The sequence below is a fragment of the Heteronotia binoei genome, chromosome 21 (genome assembly GCF_032191835.1).
Source record: "Heteronotia binoei isolate CCM8104 ecotype False Entrance Well chromosome 21, APGP_CSIRO_Hbin_v1, whole genome shotgun sequence".
NCBI lineage: Eukaryota > Metazoa > Chordata > Lepidosauria > Squamata > Gekkonidae > Heteronotia > Heteronotia binoei.
Genome location: NC_083243.1, coordinates 94,926,094 through 94,938,734, shown reverse-complemented (window position 1 = coordinate 94,938,734; position 12,641 = coordinate 94,926,094). Strand labels below are relative to the sequence as shown.

The window sequence follows — 12,641 nt, the reverse complement described above, 5'->3', positions numbered from 1 at the left end:
TAAACTTTTGAGTTGAAGATCACTTTGTCAGCCTGTGTGACACCTAAGTAGAAAAATGGCCTAGACTCCAAACACTTTCTGGACACATTACTTTCAGGTGCCATCTTGTACTGCAGCCCCTTGTGTCCCCTGAAAAAATACTTGAGAACCTGTGTGGTATAGTTGTTGGAGTAGGATCTGGAATGCCCAGGTTGGAATCCGCACTGTGCCATGAAAGCTAGCTAGGTAACCTTGAGTCCATCTCACACACATTTATCCTAACCTACCTCACTAGGCTGTTGTGAGGATGAAATGGAGGAAAGGAGAACAATGTACACTGCTTTGGGTGTACCTTGCAGAGAAAGGCAGAGCATAGAGGAAATAACTAAATAAATACTTGTGACGGCAGCATTTGACTGATACAACACAAGGGGGTTCAGATAGATGGGGAAGCTAGCAGTGCTTGGGTGTATGCACAAAAATGCTTTGCATGTGTGTGAAGGGGGACCCTGAATAATTAATGAATACCTCTATAATAATGAATAAAAGCATGCTTATGCCTTCAAAAAGAGGGTGTCTGATGCAACCCTTCGTTAGAAGCACAGACAGCCCCAAGTGGGTGTGAATTCAAGGTTTTATATTAGATAAAGAGACAGTGACCTCATTGAGGCCTCTGGATGTGTATTAGATAACAAAAGCCTCAGAGAAGCTTCTTGCTGGAGCTGATAAAGGAAGGAGACAGAAGGAGTGGAAAAGTACTAGAAGTTACAGGGGGTGGAGAATTTTGAATCAGATAAGCCTGGGGGGGCCTGCCTGCTTGTTTTGGGTGTGAATAAAACTGGCTGTTAAGTGGAATAATTTTAACTTAGTCATTTTGGGGGCCCATGGCCGGCTAAGTTCTGCTCTTGGTGCCAACAGTAAACCTTGTTTCATACCAGTAATGTGTGCGGACCTCGTTATTTCTCTGCTTCATGTGCATTAGCTTCTTTGGAACCTAGTCACATTAAATTATTATTTGGAGCAAAACAAGGCTAACAAGTAGCTGAGCAAAAGACCTCTAGCTGCATACTCCTGTTCTGTGCCCTTTAGACTCCCTCTCTGACTGCTGTCTGGCCGTTGTTCTAGTACTGGCTTTTCTTCCATACTTTACATTCTTTGGTATATAGAAATACAGCAAAATTATTGCTGTTAAGCCAGTCCTGTCCTTAACTTCAGTCCACAGGCTTTTGGACTGAGAACATACAATCATGAACAGCTTTCTGACATCAATATGTTTCCATTCTCTTTAGATCCCATAAACCTCCCTGAGCTTCACTCCTTTAGTCTCTCCTCCCCCCCGCCCCTTCCTTCTGAGCCACAAAGGCAGTTCTTTGCCAGTCTCACAAAGCCACTCTCTAAGAGAGGAATCTTTTGGTTGCCTTTCTTGTGTATTTTGGATCTTTTCTCTCTGCCTTCCTTTAATACATTGACCATATTTGCACACAGGATTCCAAGGGAGACCATCCAGCTGCCTTCCTGGATGCCAAAGTAATAATGCCTGTGGGTTTATACTCCATACTTCTTCATACATGTCCCCAGAACTTGCTTGCCTTTCCCTTGCTGCCAAATGTTTTCCAGGCATGTGGTATGAGTGAATGTTACCATGCCGCTGAATTCTAAAAAATGTAAGCAGCTTTCATTTAGGAGGCTTTTCAAGGCTAAATTAGAAGTTACAACCAGAAGTGTGTAACATTATCCTGATGACTCTATTTACACAGGAAGAGCAGCTTCCAGAGTAGCGACCAGAAGTGGAAAAGCAAGGGAGAGGGAGCTTAAACATTTATTTGCTTACCCTTTCTCCCCTAGCCCCATTGCCTGCCCTTACAAGCAGTGTTTCACCTCAGGGCATTAACACCCCCTCCCTTTGCCACTTCTCTGGTTGTGATTGCCCCTTCACTCTGTTTTTTAAAAGGGGCCCTACTGGTGTTTTATTCATGTATGTGCATGTAGTATAAGTTGGCCCTCCATCTCCTTTCTTCTTCTAAGCATTGAACCTGAATTCCCACCTTCATCAGGTCTCTATTTCTGTTAGTTTCTATGCTGAGAACTGTTTATACTTTATTTTTGAAAACCCAAAGTTTGTGCAAAGAAGAGTAGCATTGTGTTAAAAACTGTGAGAAACAGTGCAATGCAGATGTGCTTACTTGGCTCAATGCATATATGCATTTTTGTTAGAATTCAGAATATTTCTGACAAAGAACAGGGTTATGGCAGGATGGGAGGTAAAAGTAAATAAAGCATGTTTCAGCAGTATGGATGAAGGGATAAAACTATAGGCCTTGAAGGAAAGATAAATAACAATATAGACTGCAGATGTTCTGCCTCCAATACACCAAGACTTTTTGTACATTTAGGCATGACAGTGTACACAGGGTCTTCCAAAACATTGTGTATGAATACAAAATTAATGTTTCCTGTTGTCTGCCAGTTCTTTGTAACATGCTTTTTCTGGAATGGTTATCTCAAAGCATAAAAATAGTTTCCATACTGTTTTTGAAACATGTTCAATTCACCACATTTACCATTTCAATCAGCCTTACCACAGCAAATCTGTCAGTTGGGTTGGTATGTTTCCACAGATGTTACAGAGAAGGCATGGATTCTTAAGGATGGTGGCATGCCTGTCCATCTAGTGAACTTTCAGACAGGACCTTGCAGATCATAGGTCAGAGTTTTAGCTACTATGCTACACTAGTTTTCAATTCTAAAACTTCTCTAAAGGGTTGTTCACAATAGACGTTTCCCCCATGAAAATGTGAAGACATGTTCTATGCTACATCCTAAGAATGGGTTCTGCTCTACTTCCTGGGTTTGTTTGTGTGTTTCTGTGGGATAGGTTTCATGCTGTCCTTCTTTTTGAACCTTGTCCCATTCATCTATTGTGCTTATGCAACCCTTCATCTTGGTAGCACCTTGTTAACAGGTAGAACAGTCCTGGGGTCCTGGAGTGGGAGATGACCACTACACCAGCACTTAGGCTAATGTAGCAGAGTTTGCAATCCATTGCACTTCCAGCAACAAATTAGAAAGCAAAACAATACTGTGAGAAACAAAAACAAATATAGCAACAATGATAGCTAGTCCCACAGTACAGCTGGCAGCTCTCCCACCACTCATCTGTCATGATGCTGCTTTCCACCAATACCTACGCAGGTACCCCTGCAAAGCAGGTTCCACTCATTGTACAGCAGTTACTAGAATACTGGGTTTGTGCTAGAGAATTTATCCCACATACAATATTTATGCAAGCAACAAACAGTATCTTCCCTTGAGAACCGCATAGATAACTCTTCTTATCCACATAGAAAAGTGGCAGAAGAGAGACGTATAATGAGGACTTGTTAATCTTCTGGGAGCTGGACTCCCACCATTCCATCTTCCTTTGCCACCTCTTCCATCCACAGAATTCAGAGATCCCAGCTATATACCTAATGCTGGAAAGGTTGTATCTGGTGCCATAGGTCAACAGAAGCTTAGCACACAAAGGATTCCTGGGAAAGGGCTGGGAAGACACCCATACAGCTTGGACACTGTAGTGCAGATAAAAATGAAATGAAATCAGGTGTAACTACAGTGTTTCCTGAATGTACACTGAGAATAGCTAAATTTTATGCATAGGCCAAGTGGTAGGGGAATGATCATCTTCTTAAGTCTTTCATTCTCTTTCTGATGCAGACTTGCTGACTGCCAAGGAGTATCACTGTCTGTTGCAGCTGCTTTGCCCTGACTTTCCAATGGAGCTTACTCAAAAAGCAGCAAGGTGAGTCTTTGTGAATTTCCACGTGATCCAAACTTTAAATATATCTTATAGTTAGAGCCACCTCATACTTTTATAATGGGTACAAAAGGTATCTAAATTTAAACAGGAGAATATATGTGCAGAACTCCTAACTGTTGTTATCCGCCCTGAGCCCATTTGGGAAAGGGCAGAATATAAATTATCTAAATAAATAAATAAATAAAGGGTGCATGTACATTACAGTAGACTGCTTTTCCAGCAATAAACACAGAGCTGAAGCTCTCATTCTCTCTTGACTGCTGCTTCTGTGTTTAATTCAGGCAAACCTATCTCTGGCCATGTAAATATGAATACTCTACAAATAACTACAAACATAGTTATTGAAACATGGGTAGGGTTTTTCCCATCCTGGTTTAGAAAGTACAATTAAATACTGAACTGGCTGTTAGAGGCACAGTATCTGTGGTAAGTGATAGATCCAGGTGGGCAGCCGTGTTGGTCTGACGCAGTAGAACAAATTAGGAGTTAAGTAGTACCTTTAAGACCAACAAAGTTTTATTCAGAATGTAAGCTTTCGTATGCATGTATACTTCTTCAGACGAGGGAATGGGGTACCCTCGTCTGAAGAAGTATGCATGTATATGAAAGCTTACATTCTGAATAAAATTTTGTTGGTCTTAAAGGTGCTACTTGCCTCCTACTTTGTGGTAAGTGATGTGATTTTGCCACAGGATTTTATACTACAGGCAGGTGGAGGGGTTTAATAGAAGTTATTGGATCATTTTATGTGTGCCTTGTGTCCCTGCCAAATCCTACAAGTGATTACCATTGCTGTTGTAGTCATTGTATCAAAGCTGAGTTCTGAGAGGATCACAAAGAATATACTAATATGTATACATCATTTTCAGACAAAGAATAATTCATAGGACAACTAAGGCAGTCTTGGTCCTTTGCCCATGCAGAACCCAGACTGATATTCATTTATAAGAGTTTTATACTACCATAAGAACATAAGAGAAACCATGTTGGATCAGGCAATGGCCTATCCAGTCCAACATCAGAAGGTCCATCACTGGGGCCAGGACATTAGAAGCCCTCCCAATGTCCCCCCCCCCCCCAAGCACCAAGAATACAGAGCATCACTGCCTCGGACAGAGAGTTCCAACAATACACTGTGGCTAATAGCCTCTGATGGACCTCTGCTACATATGTTTATCCAATCCCTCTTGAAGCTGTTTATGCTTATAGCTACCGCCACCTCCTGTGACAGTGAATTCCATGTACCATTCTGTTTGAAAAGAATTTAGGACAGCAAGCATCAGATAAATGAAAAAAATTACTTTGAGTAAAATAAGTTTTTTTAAATGAGTAAAACAGACTACAGTAAAACAGTGTGAAGCCCTCTTATAAACCATGCAAATCTTGCTTTTAAACATTGGAATCATTAAAGGCAGCTATAATAAAAATGATAAAAACAACAGCAGAAATAAAAACAACACAACTTGTTAAAATAAAGTCAACTTAGAGGAGATGGTTAATTTAGTTCCACTTGAAGGTCCTCTAGAAAAGAACTAGAAAAGATTCCTACTCTGCCCCATAGCCATTGACCTGTGGGGTTCCACAGGGTTCAATCTTACCCCCATCTTGCTATTTAATATCTATTCAAAGCCACTGGGAGAAGTCTTTTAGGAAATATGGCCACCTAATTCCAAGGATTCTGGTGGTGTCCTGAACTGGTGCTTGGAGTCACCAAGCTGGATGAGAGTAAATGGGCTAGATGAGAGTAAACAAGCTGAAGCTTAACTCTGACAATATAGAGGTTCTCTGGGTTAGCAGAAAGGCAGACTAAAGAACCTCTTGCTGAGGGTGAAAGAGGAGAGCACAAAAGCTGGCTTGAAACTCAACATCAAAAAAACTAAGATCATGGCATCTGACCCCATCACACCTTGGCAAATAGAAGGGGAAGACATGGAAGTCATGACAGACTTCACATTTCTGGGATCCAAGATCACTGCAGATGGTGACTGTACCCATGAAATTAAAAGACGTTTGCTCCTTGGGAGGACAGCTATGGCAAACCTGGGCAGTATAATAAAAAGTAGAGACATCATTCCGCCAACAAAAGTCCGTATAGTCAAAGCGATGGTATTCCCAGTTGTAATGTGTGACTGTGAGAGTTGGACCATAAGGAAGGCCGAACGCAGAAGAATGGATGCTTTTGAGCTGTGGTGCTGGAGAAGAATCTTGAGAGTCCCTTGGACTGCAAGAAGATCAAATCAGTCAATCCTAAGAGAAATCAACCCAGACTGTTCCCTGGAAGGTCAGATGCTGAAGCTGAAGCTCAAATACTTTGGCCACCAAATGAGAACAGAGCACTCACTGGAGAAGATCCTGATGCTGGGAAAGACAGAAGGCAAAAGAAGAAGGTGACGGCAAAAGATGAGATGGCTGGACAGTGTTACTGATGTAACAAACGAATTTGAGCAGACTTCTGAAGAAGGTAGAAGACAGGAGGGCCTGGCGTAACTTTGTCCATGGAGTCACAGAGTTGGATTCGACTATGCGACTGAGCAACAACAAGACTGGTGACTTAAGATCTCTCCTGTCTTGCGTGAGTTATACTTTCCTGGAAAAGCCAGGTTTGCAGCTTGAAAATCCTGCGGTCACCTTAGAAAACTAGATGGCTGCTGTGGCCAGAATGCTTTTGCTGAGCTTCGCCTGGTGTGTCAGCTCTACCTGTTCCTGGTTCAGTGAGATCAAGTTACAGTGTGGGGAAGGAAAGGGAGTGGGCAGGTGGGGCCAGGAGGGGTGTGAAATTAGGCATTTGCCTTGGGCACCAGGAGGAAGGGAGCCCAATTCTGTGCCCCCTCCCAGCGCCCTAGGCAAATGCCTAATTTGCCTAATGGGCGAGCTGGCCCTAGGTGCAGCCTAATTTGGAATCTGTATACATTTCTGGTCACCCATTCATGGTCCCTAAGTGGTACATATAAAGATATTTAAACATTTGAACCGTTAAAACTCCACTTAAAATTGCAACAGATTTGAGTCTGACAAATGGAGTTTGACTCTCAAGCGCTTCTCCCCTGAACATCTTGTGGGTCTTCTACTGCAGACCAACATGGCCACCCTCTGAAACTATTTAAAATTATAAAACAGTTCAATAAAAACACATTTAAAAACAACACCAGAAGCAGGGAGGAAGGCCAGTAACTTTTAATGTTTGCTGTGGAGCACATGTAAATTGCAGAAGATTGGAGGGGGGTATGTTCCAGCAACCAGCTGGTCCTGTGGGTGTCTCTAAACTGGCAACATGTCCTAGACTATTACCCAACATTCCCTGGATGCTACATATTGCAGGGGAAGATTGGTAGCGGTGAGCATGCTCTATTTCAAGCTTGTTTGCCTTTATTGATATTCTCATTTAAAAAAAAAAAAAATCTCTGATCAGCTTCCAAGGAATTGAAGGGTTCCCTGCAATACAGTTTGAAAACCATTATTCAAGATGTCCGCTAAACATATGAATTTGCCAACAAGGATTATATCCATTTTGGCTCCCAGCAAAGTTATTAAGGACCAGAGAGATACTACCAAATAAAAAGTGTGTTATGCTGTAGGAATATGTTTTCTCTACCAATTTAGCCCATTATTCCCACAAGAGAAAGAAAAATGGTCAGTCTATGCCACCTTTAATGGTGTGTGATTTAACTAAGGATAAAATATTAGGCTGTGAAATACAGGTTCAAATCCTGTGAACTCACTAGGTAACTAAGCTTAGCCTCTGCTCTGCAGAAGTGAGAGCAATAGCCTCCTTCACAAACCTAATGCAAGGATGAATTAGGAAACCTGCAGTAAATAAGATTATTAGTCCACCATCTTCACAGAGTGGGCTGTAAATTTAAACAAATACACAAGATTAGTTTGAAGTCAGACTTGAGGAGGAGGAGAATTGTGCCAAGGAATTTAATCTACAAAGCCATTGTAAACTGGAGGCCCTGCTGAGGGGTGACCTTCGCACAACTCCTCTGTTGTGAGTGTGTGCCTTGGAGACAGACAAACTGGGGGCTTTGGGACAGCAGGTGTGAGAGAAAAATGAGATGTGTGTCTGAGGCAACCAGGCTCAGGTGGGGATGATCTCACTGGCTTCTGAGCACTTCCTTCTGTTAAGTCTGCTTGCAACTACTAAACTAGTCAAGTGAGGTTACTTGATACTGCTTTAAATCTTAATCTGTCTTTCTGTGTCCTTCCTTATCTGTGACTTAAAACACCCTTACCTGCATTCTTCTCTCCCTCCCCCCCCCCTCTTCTGTCTAATACCCCATTAGTCACATCAGCTGGGAAATGACAGTCTAGGGAGGGTCAGTTTTCCATTCAACTGTCTGTGTTGTGTGTGAGGTTTCCTGAAGCTGGCCATGCCTGTCATGTAACCTTCCAAGAGGACTCTGACATCTGTTTGGGTGCTTTAGGTGTGGGTTGTATTAATGGTTATCACTTAGGGGCAGCCTCTACTGATGAACCCTGAAGATTGTGAAATCATAGATTAGCATCCTTCATCAACTGCCAGACCTTTTGGTATCCCATAGCTACATAGCTGAGATGATTCCACAACAGAGCTGGGGTTTTCAGGGACTGTTGCAATGTACTGATAGCAACAAACTCTTGAAAGAGATCATGCAGTATTAGGACAGAGGCAAGAGGCAACAGCAGTGCAGAGGGAGTCCAAATAATGCTGGGCAATGATTTTTAAATTTGAGATTGCCCTCAATAGGTGTTGTGCACTTTGAAAAGGGGACAGTGTTAGGGGGATGTTAAACACTTCATCCCCTTCTTTAACCCCTACAGTCTCTTACCAAGCAGTTTTCTCTAAGCCAGAATTCTATATCAGGAATGAACCTGGCTGAGAAAAATGTTGAAAGTTAGGAGTGTGTGGAGAGTTCAGACCCACATGCCTCTTTGGCACGTCAGCCTTCTTTGAACATGAATGGGCAAACCTATGTATAAATATGTGGATGCCCCATTGCCATGAGCTTCATTCCCTTGCAAAAATACCGTAGAGATGTTTTTGTATTGTGCCTTCAGAGAGAACTGGGCTAGTTGCCACAGGTGTCAGCATGTTCTCTGCAAGGCATCGGCTACAGGCAGTTTAGAAACTTTGATCCTGTGCCGTATTGTGTGACTTACACAGGCTTTGATTTGTGGAGTGGGATTGGTTTTTTTTGCTTGCGGCACAATATATGGGCCTGTAGTAGAACTATATGCACTCTATATCCAGCATCTAATTTTGAAACAAAGGCTTGTGACTGCTTGTTATTCTTAGGTTCTGTTAATATTAAACACTCTACGAAGTATGCTACAGAGCTCACACCCCCAGACACAGGTGCTATTCAGAAAGAATAGAAAATGTGGACCCAGATGTCACCACCACCACCCCCAGCTGATTGGCAGAATTGAGTTGTGATGAAATGGAAATGGAGCATTCTGCCTCCCAGTTAGGATGGCCACTGTCAGGGGATGGAGGGTCAGGGTTGCCAGATCCAGGCTGGGAAACTCCTGGTGATTTGGGGGTGAAGCCTGGGGAAGACAGAGACCTCAGTGGAGTACAATGCCATAGAGGCACCTTCCAAAGCATCCATTTTCATTGCAGACTGGAGATGAGCTGTAATTCCAGGGGATCCCCTGGTGCCACCTGGAGGCTGGATCCCTACTTCCAGTGCTGTGTCTTATGTGTCAGTTGAGTGTTGGGACCCTTTAGCCCAGGGGTGTCAAACATGCAGTTTGGGGGCTGAATCAGGCCCTCGGAGGGCTCCTATCAGGCTCCTGAGCAAATGGCTGTCATCTGCTTTCTTCACCCTATATCTTACTTCCTTCTGCATAACAGCTTGCTTTGCAAGGCTTGCTCAATTGCACTGGAGCTATAGAACAAAACTTCTGTTTTCTCCATTGGCTAAGGCTCCTACCTTGGGGAGGAAGGGGGAGAGGAATAACTTTCTTTGCCAGGCTCTCTCAATTGCACAGCAGAGCTACTGAGCCAAGCCTCTCTTCCTTCTAGTGGCTGAGGCTCTTCCTCCCCCGCAGTCTCCTGGGGAAGGAAGGAAAGAGCCAGAGTTCCCTGGATCCCATGGGAGAAATACAAAGAAAGCATCTTTAAGACCAATGAGTGCTAACGTTTTAAGCATGTTTTACGTTTTTTATGTGTTTGTGTTCTTTATAAAATTTATATCTCTGCTATCTAATCTTAAATAGGTAGGTTTAGGTTTTATTAAATTTATACCCTGCCCTCTCTGCCGAGGCAGGCTCAGGCAGCTTACAACCATCATCATAAGACAATAGGAGACTAACACATTTGTGATGTTATTCAAGTTCGATTCTGATGTTTTTCAAGTTCGATGACATCAATATTCTCTGGATTCCTCCCTCTGTTACAAGTCTCAAAGTCACCGAAAGCAAGCCAGAAGAGTATGGTCTTACAGGCCTTGTGGAACTGGGTGAGGTCCCGCAAGGCTCTAACCTCCTCCGGCAGCTGGTTCTACCGGTAGGGGGCTGCTACTGAGAAGGCACGATCCCTGGTAGCCGTCAGCTTCGCCTCTCTCAGCCTGGGGATCGCTAAAAGATGTTGAGTTCCCGATCTTAGTACCCTCTGGGGAACATGTGGGGACAAATAGTCCCTCAGGTAAGCAGGTCCTCAGCCATAAAGGGCTTTAAAGGTAATAACCAGCACCTTGTAGCGAATCCAGTGTATTATTGGCAGCCAGTGCAGTTCTTGCAGCGCTGGCTGTATGTGTTCCCACCTGGGCAGCCCCAAGTACACACATAATAATAATAATAATAACTTTTAATTTCTATCCCGCCCTCCCCGCCAAAGCAGGCTCAGGGCGGCTTACAACATAAAATACATTATACATCAGATTACATCTTTAAGACCAATCAGATTACATAAATTGCAAATAAAATCCAAGTTAAGACAAATTACAAGTTAAAATTTACAAATTACAATGGTGACAAATTACAATGGTGCTAAAACATTCGATCTTCAATAATTCCATAAAATTCAGTAACCAAGAGCAATTTTTTAGAGGCATTTCCTAGTTTATCATTGGTTGAAGGCTAGTTTATAGAGGTGGGTCTTACAGGCCCTGCGGAACTAGTCCAACAAGGTCTCATTTATGTCAGATCCAGCACTCATGACAAATGAGTTCGATACCCCTGCTTTAGTCCCTCTGAATTGTTAAAGAAGCCAGCCCGTCCCAAGACATGTGAAAGAGACAGTCACTTAGAATCAGGCCATTTCCTAAATTCCCATGTTGGCACAGCAGCTTTAGCAGTACCTCCTAACCCTTCCTCCAACTATTCAAAGGAGCTGAGCAGATTCTGGCCTTTATAATGAGAGTAATGACATCTTGCAGATTAGCAGTGTGTGTCACTTTCCTCCATGATCCCAACGCAAGGTGTATGCCAGGGAGTTTCCATTTTTCATCCCTGAAACACATATGCTGGATTGTTGTGCAGTGACTCACATTTGCCTGTTGTGCTCCTGGAGTGATTGAGTTAGGCAGAAACATGAAGGCAGAGAGGACAGAAATTTACACAAGAGTGGAAGGGATAAACCATGTCAGTGAGTTGGTTGACAGCAGAAAAGGCAACATTCCGACTTTTCAACCCCCCGTGGAACATATTTCCAGCATGTAGCACTGCTTTTCTACCCATGTTTCCTTAGTTTTCCTCATTATTTTTTCTAAATGAATGCCCAGAGTATGCTAAGCATCATGCTGACATATAACATGGGCCATATAACTATGTATTTATGGTGCAATTTGAAAAAGCAGAAGGTAAAGGAAGAGCTGTTGTGTCTCCCTTCCACTGCAGCTGAATACCTGCTTTCTGAAGACTCTATGCCTGTTTATCTTCCAGTTCTAATACTTGGCCTTAAATCAGGGCTGTGTCCCTTGTTTGCAGACCCTACACTGCTCAGATTGGCCTCACATCCAGCCTGTCAGGAGAGGCATGCAGTACTGTTCTAGTAGCTTCAGCAGAAATCAATTAGTTGTTTGCTGGCCAATTGAGTAATTGCTTCTGAGTTACCCATTCTTTGCTTCTCTGGAGCACAGGTGCTTTGGCTGACTCAAGTCAGTAACCCAGCACCAGAGTGCACCTGCTTCCATCTAGGTAATTCCCCAGCAGAAAAGAATCTTCTTGTGTAGCTTTGTTGTCTTCACATAATTTAGCATCTAAAAAATATCTCAGAATAGCTTCAAGCTACTTTCACTCCCTCACAGTACTTTTAGAATTTGGGGGAGGGGAATGGCAGGTTGTTCCATCAAGGGTTGGGGCCCTGACTCTCCCCAGGCAAAGGAACAAGATTGCATAGAAATCTCAGAAGTCCCTTTGCACTCTGCTTTTCTTGACTGTCCCCTCCTCCCGAGAGCAGGACTGTACTGGCAAGCAGCCTTCATACCTCTCCTTTGATGCCTCCTGGAGGCTGTCCAGGGCACAAAAAGGGATCGAGCTTTCAGCCTGTAATATTTTCAAGGTCTGAAGAGGGATGCTGTGGGATGTGCTCTATTGCCCGGGAGATAAAGATACTCCATCTGCCAGCTTGAAAGCCATATCCTTGTTGCTGTGACCACTGCCAATCCCCATAACGTGCTTATTAGTGGGAATTAAGAACTGGAGCTACTGCTATTCTAGACAGCAGGACGAGGAGGAGGTTTGGGGGACATAATAAATAAAGTAGAAGCACTTTGACATCTTCAAAGGGTTTTGTTTTAAATAGTGGCTTTTCTCCTGGGGGACCCTCTTAGCTTTAGTCTTTCTTCTTTGCAATAATTAATTCAAGCTGCTCTGCATGCTTGAATTTGCCTCAGTGAACTGAGCTGGTCAGAGTGGCAGG

At 43.2% G+C, this 12,641-nt stretch overlaps 1 protein-coding gene across 1 annotated transcript in view; it reads left to right on the top strand.

Annotated features, from left to right (window-relative positions):
* Nucleotides 1-12,641, top strand: part of CSTPP1 (centriolar satellite-associated tubulin polyglutamylase complex regulator 1) — a 299,503-nt gene that overhangs the window by 256,522 nt on the left and 30,340 nt on the right. Inside the window, exon 4 of the mRNA XM_060261685.1 lies at nt 3,694-3,778. Coding sequence (XP_060117668.1) covers nt 3,694-3,778 — 85 coding nt within the window. The remainder of the gene's footprint in view (nt 1-3,693; nt 3,779-12,641) is intronic.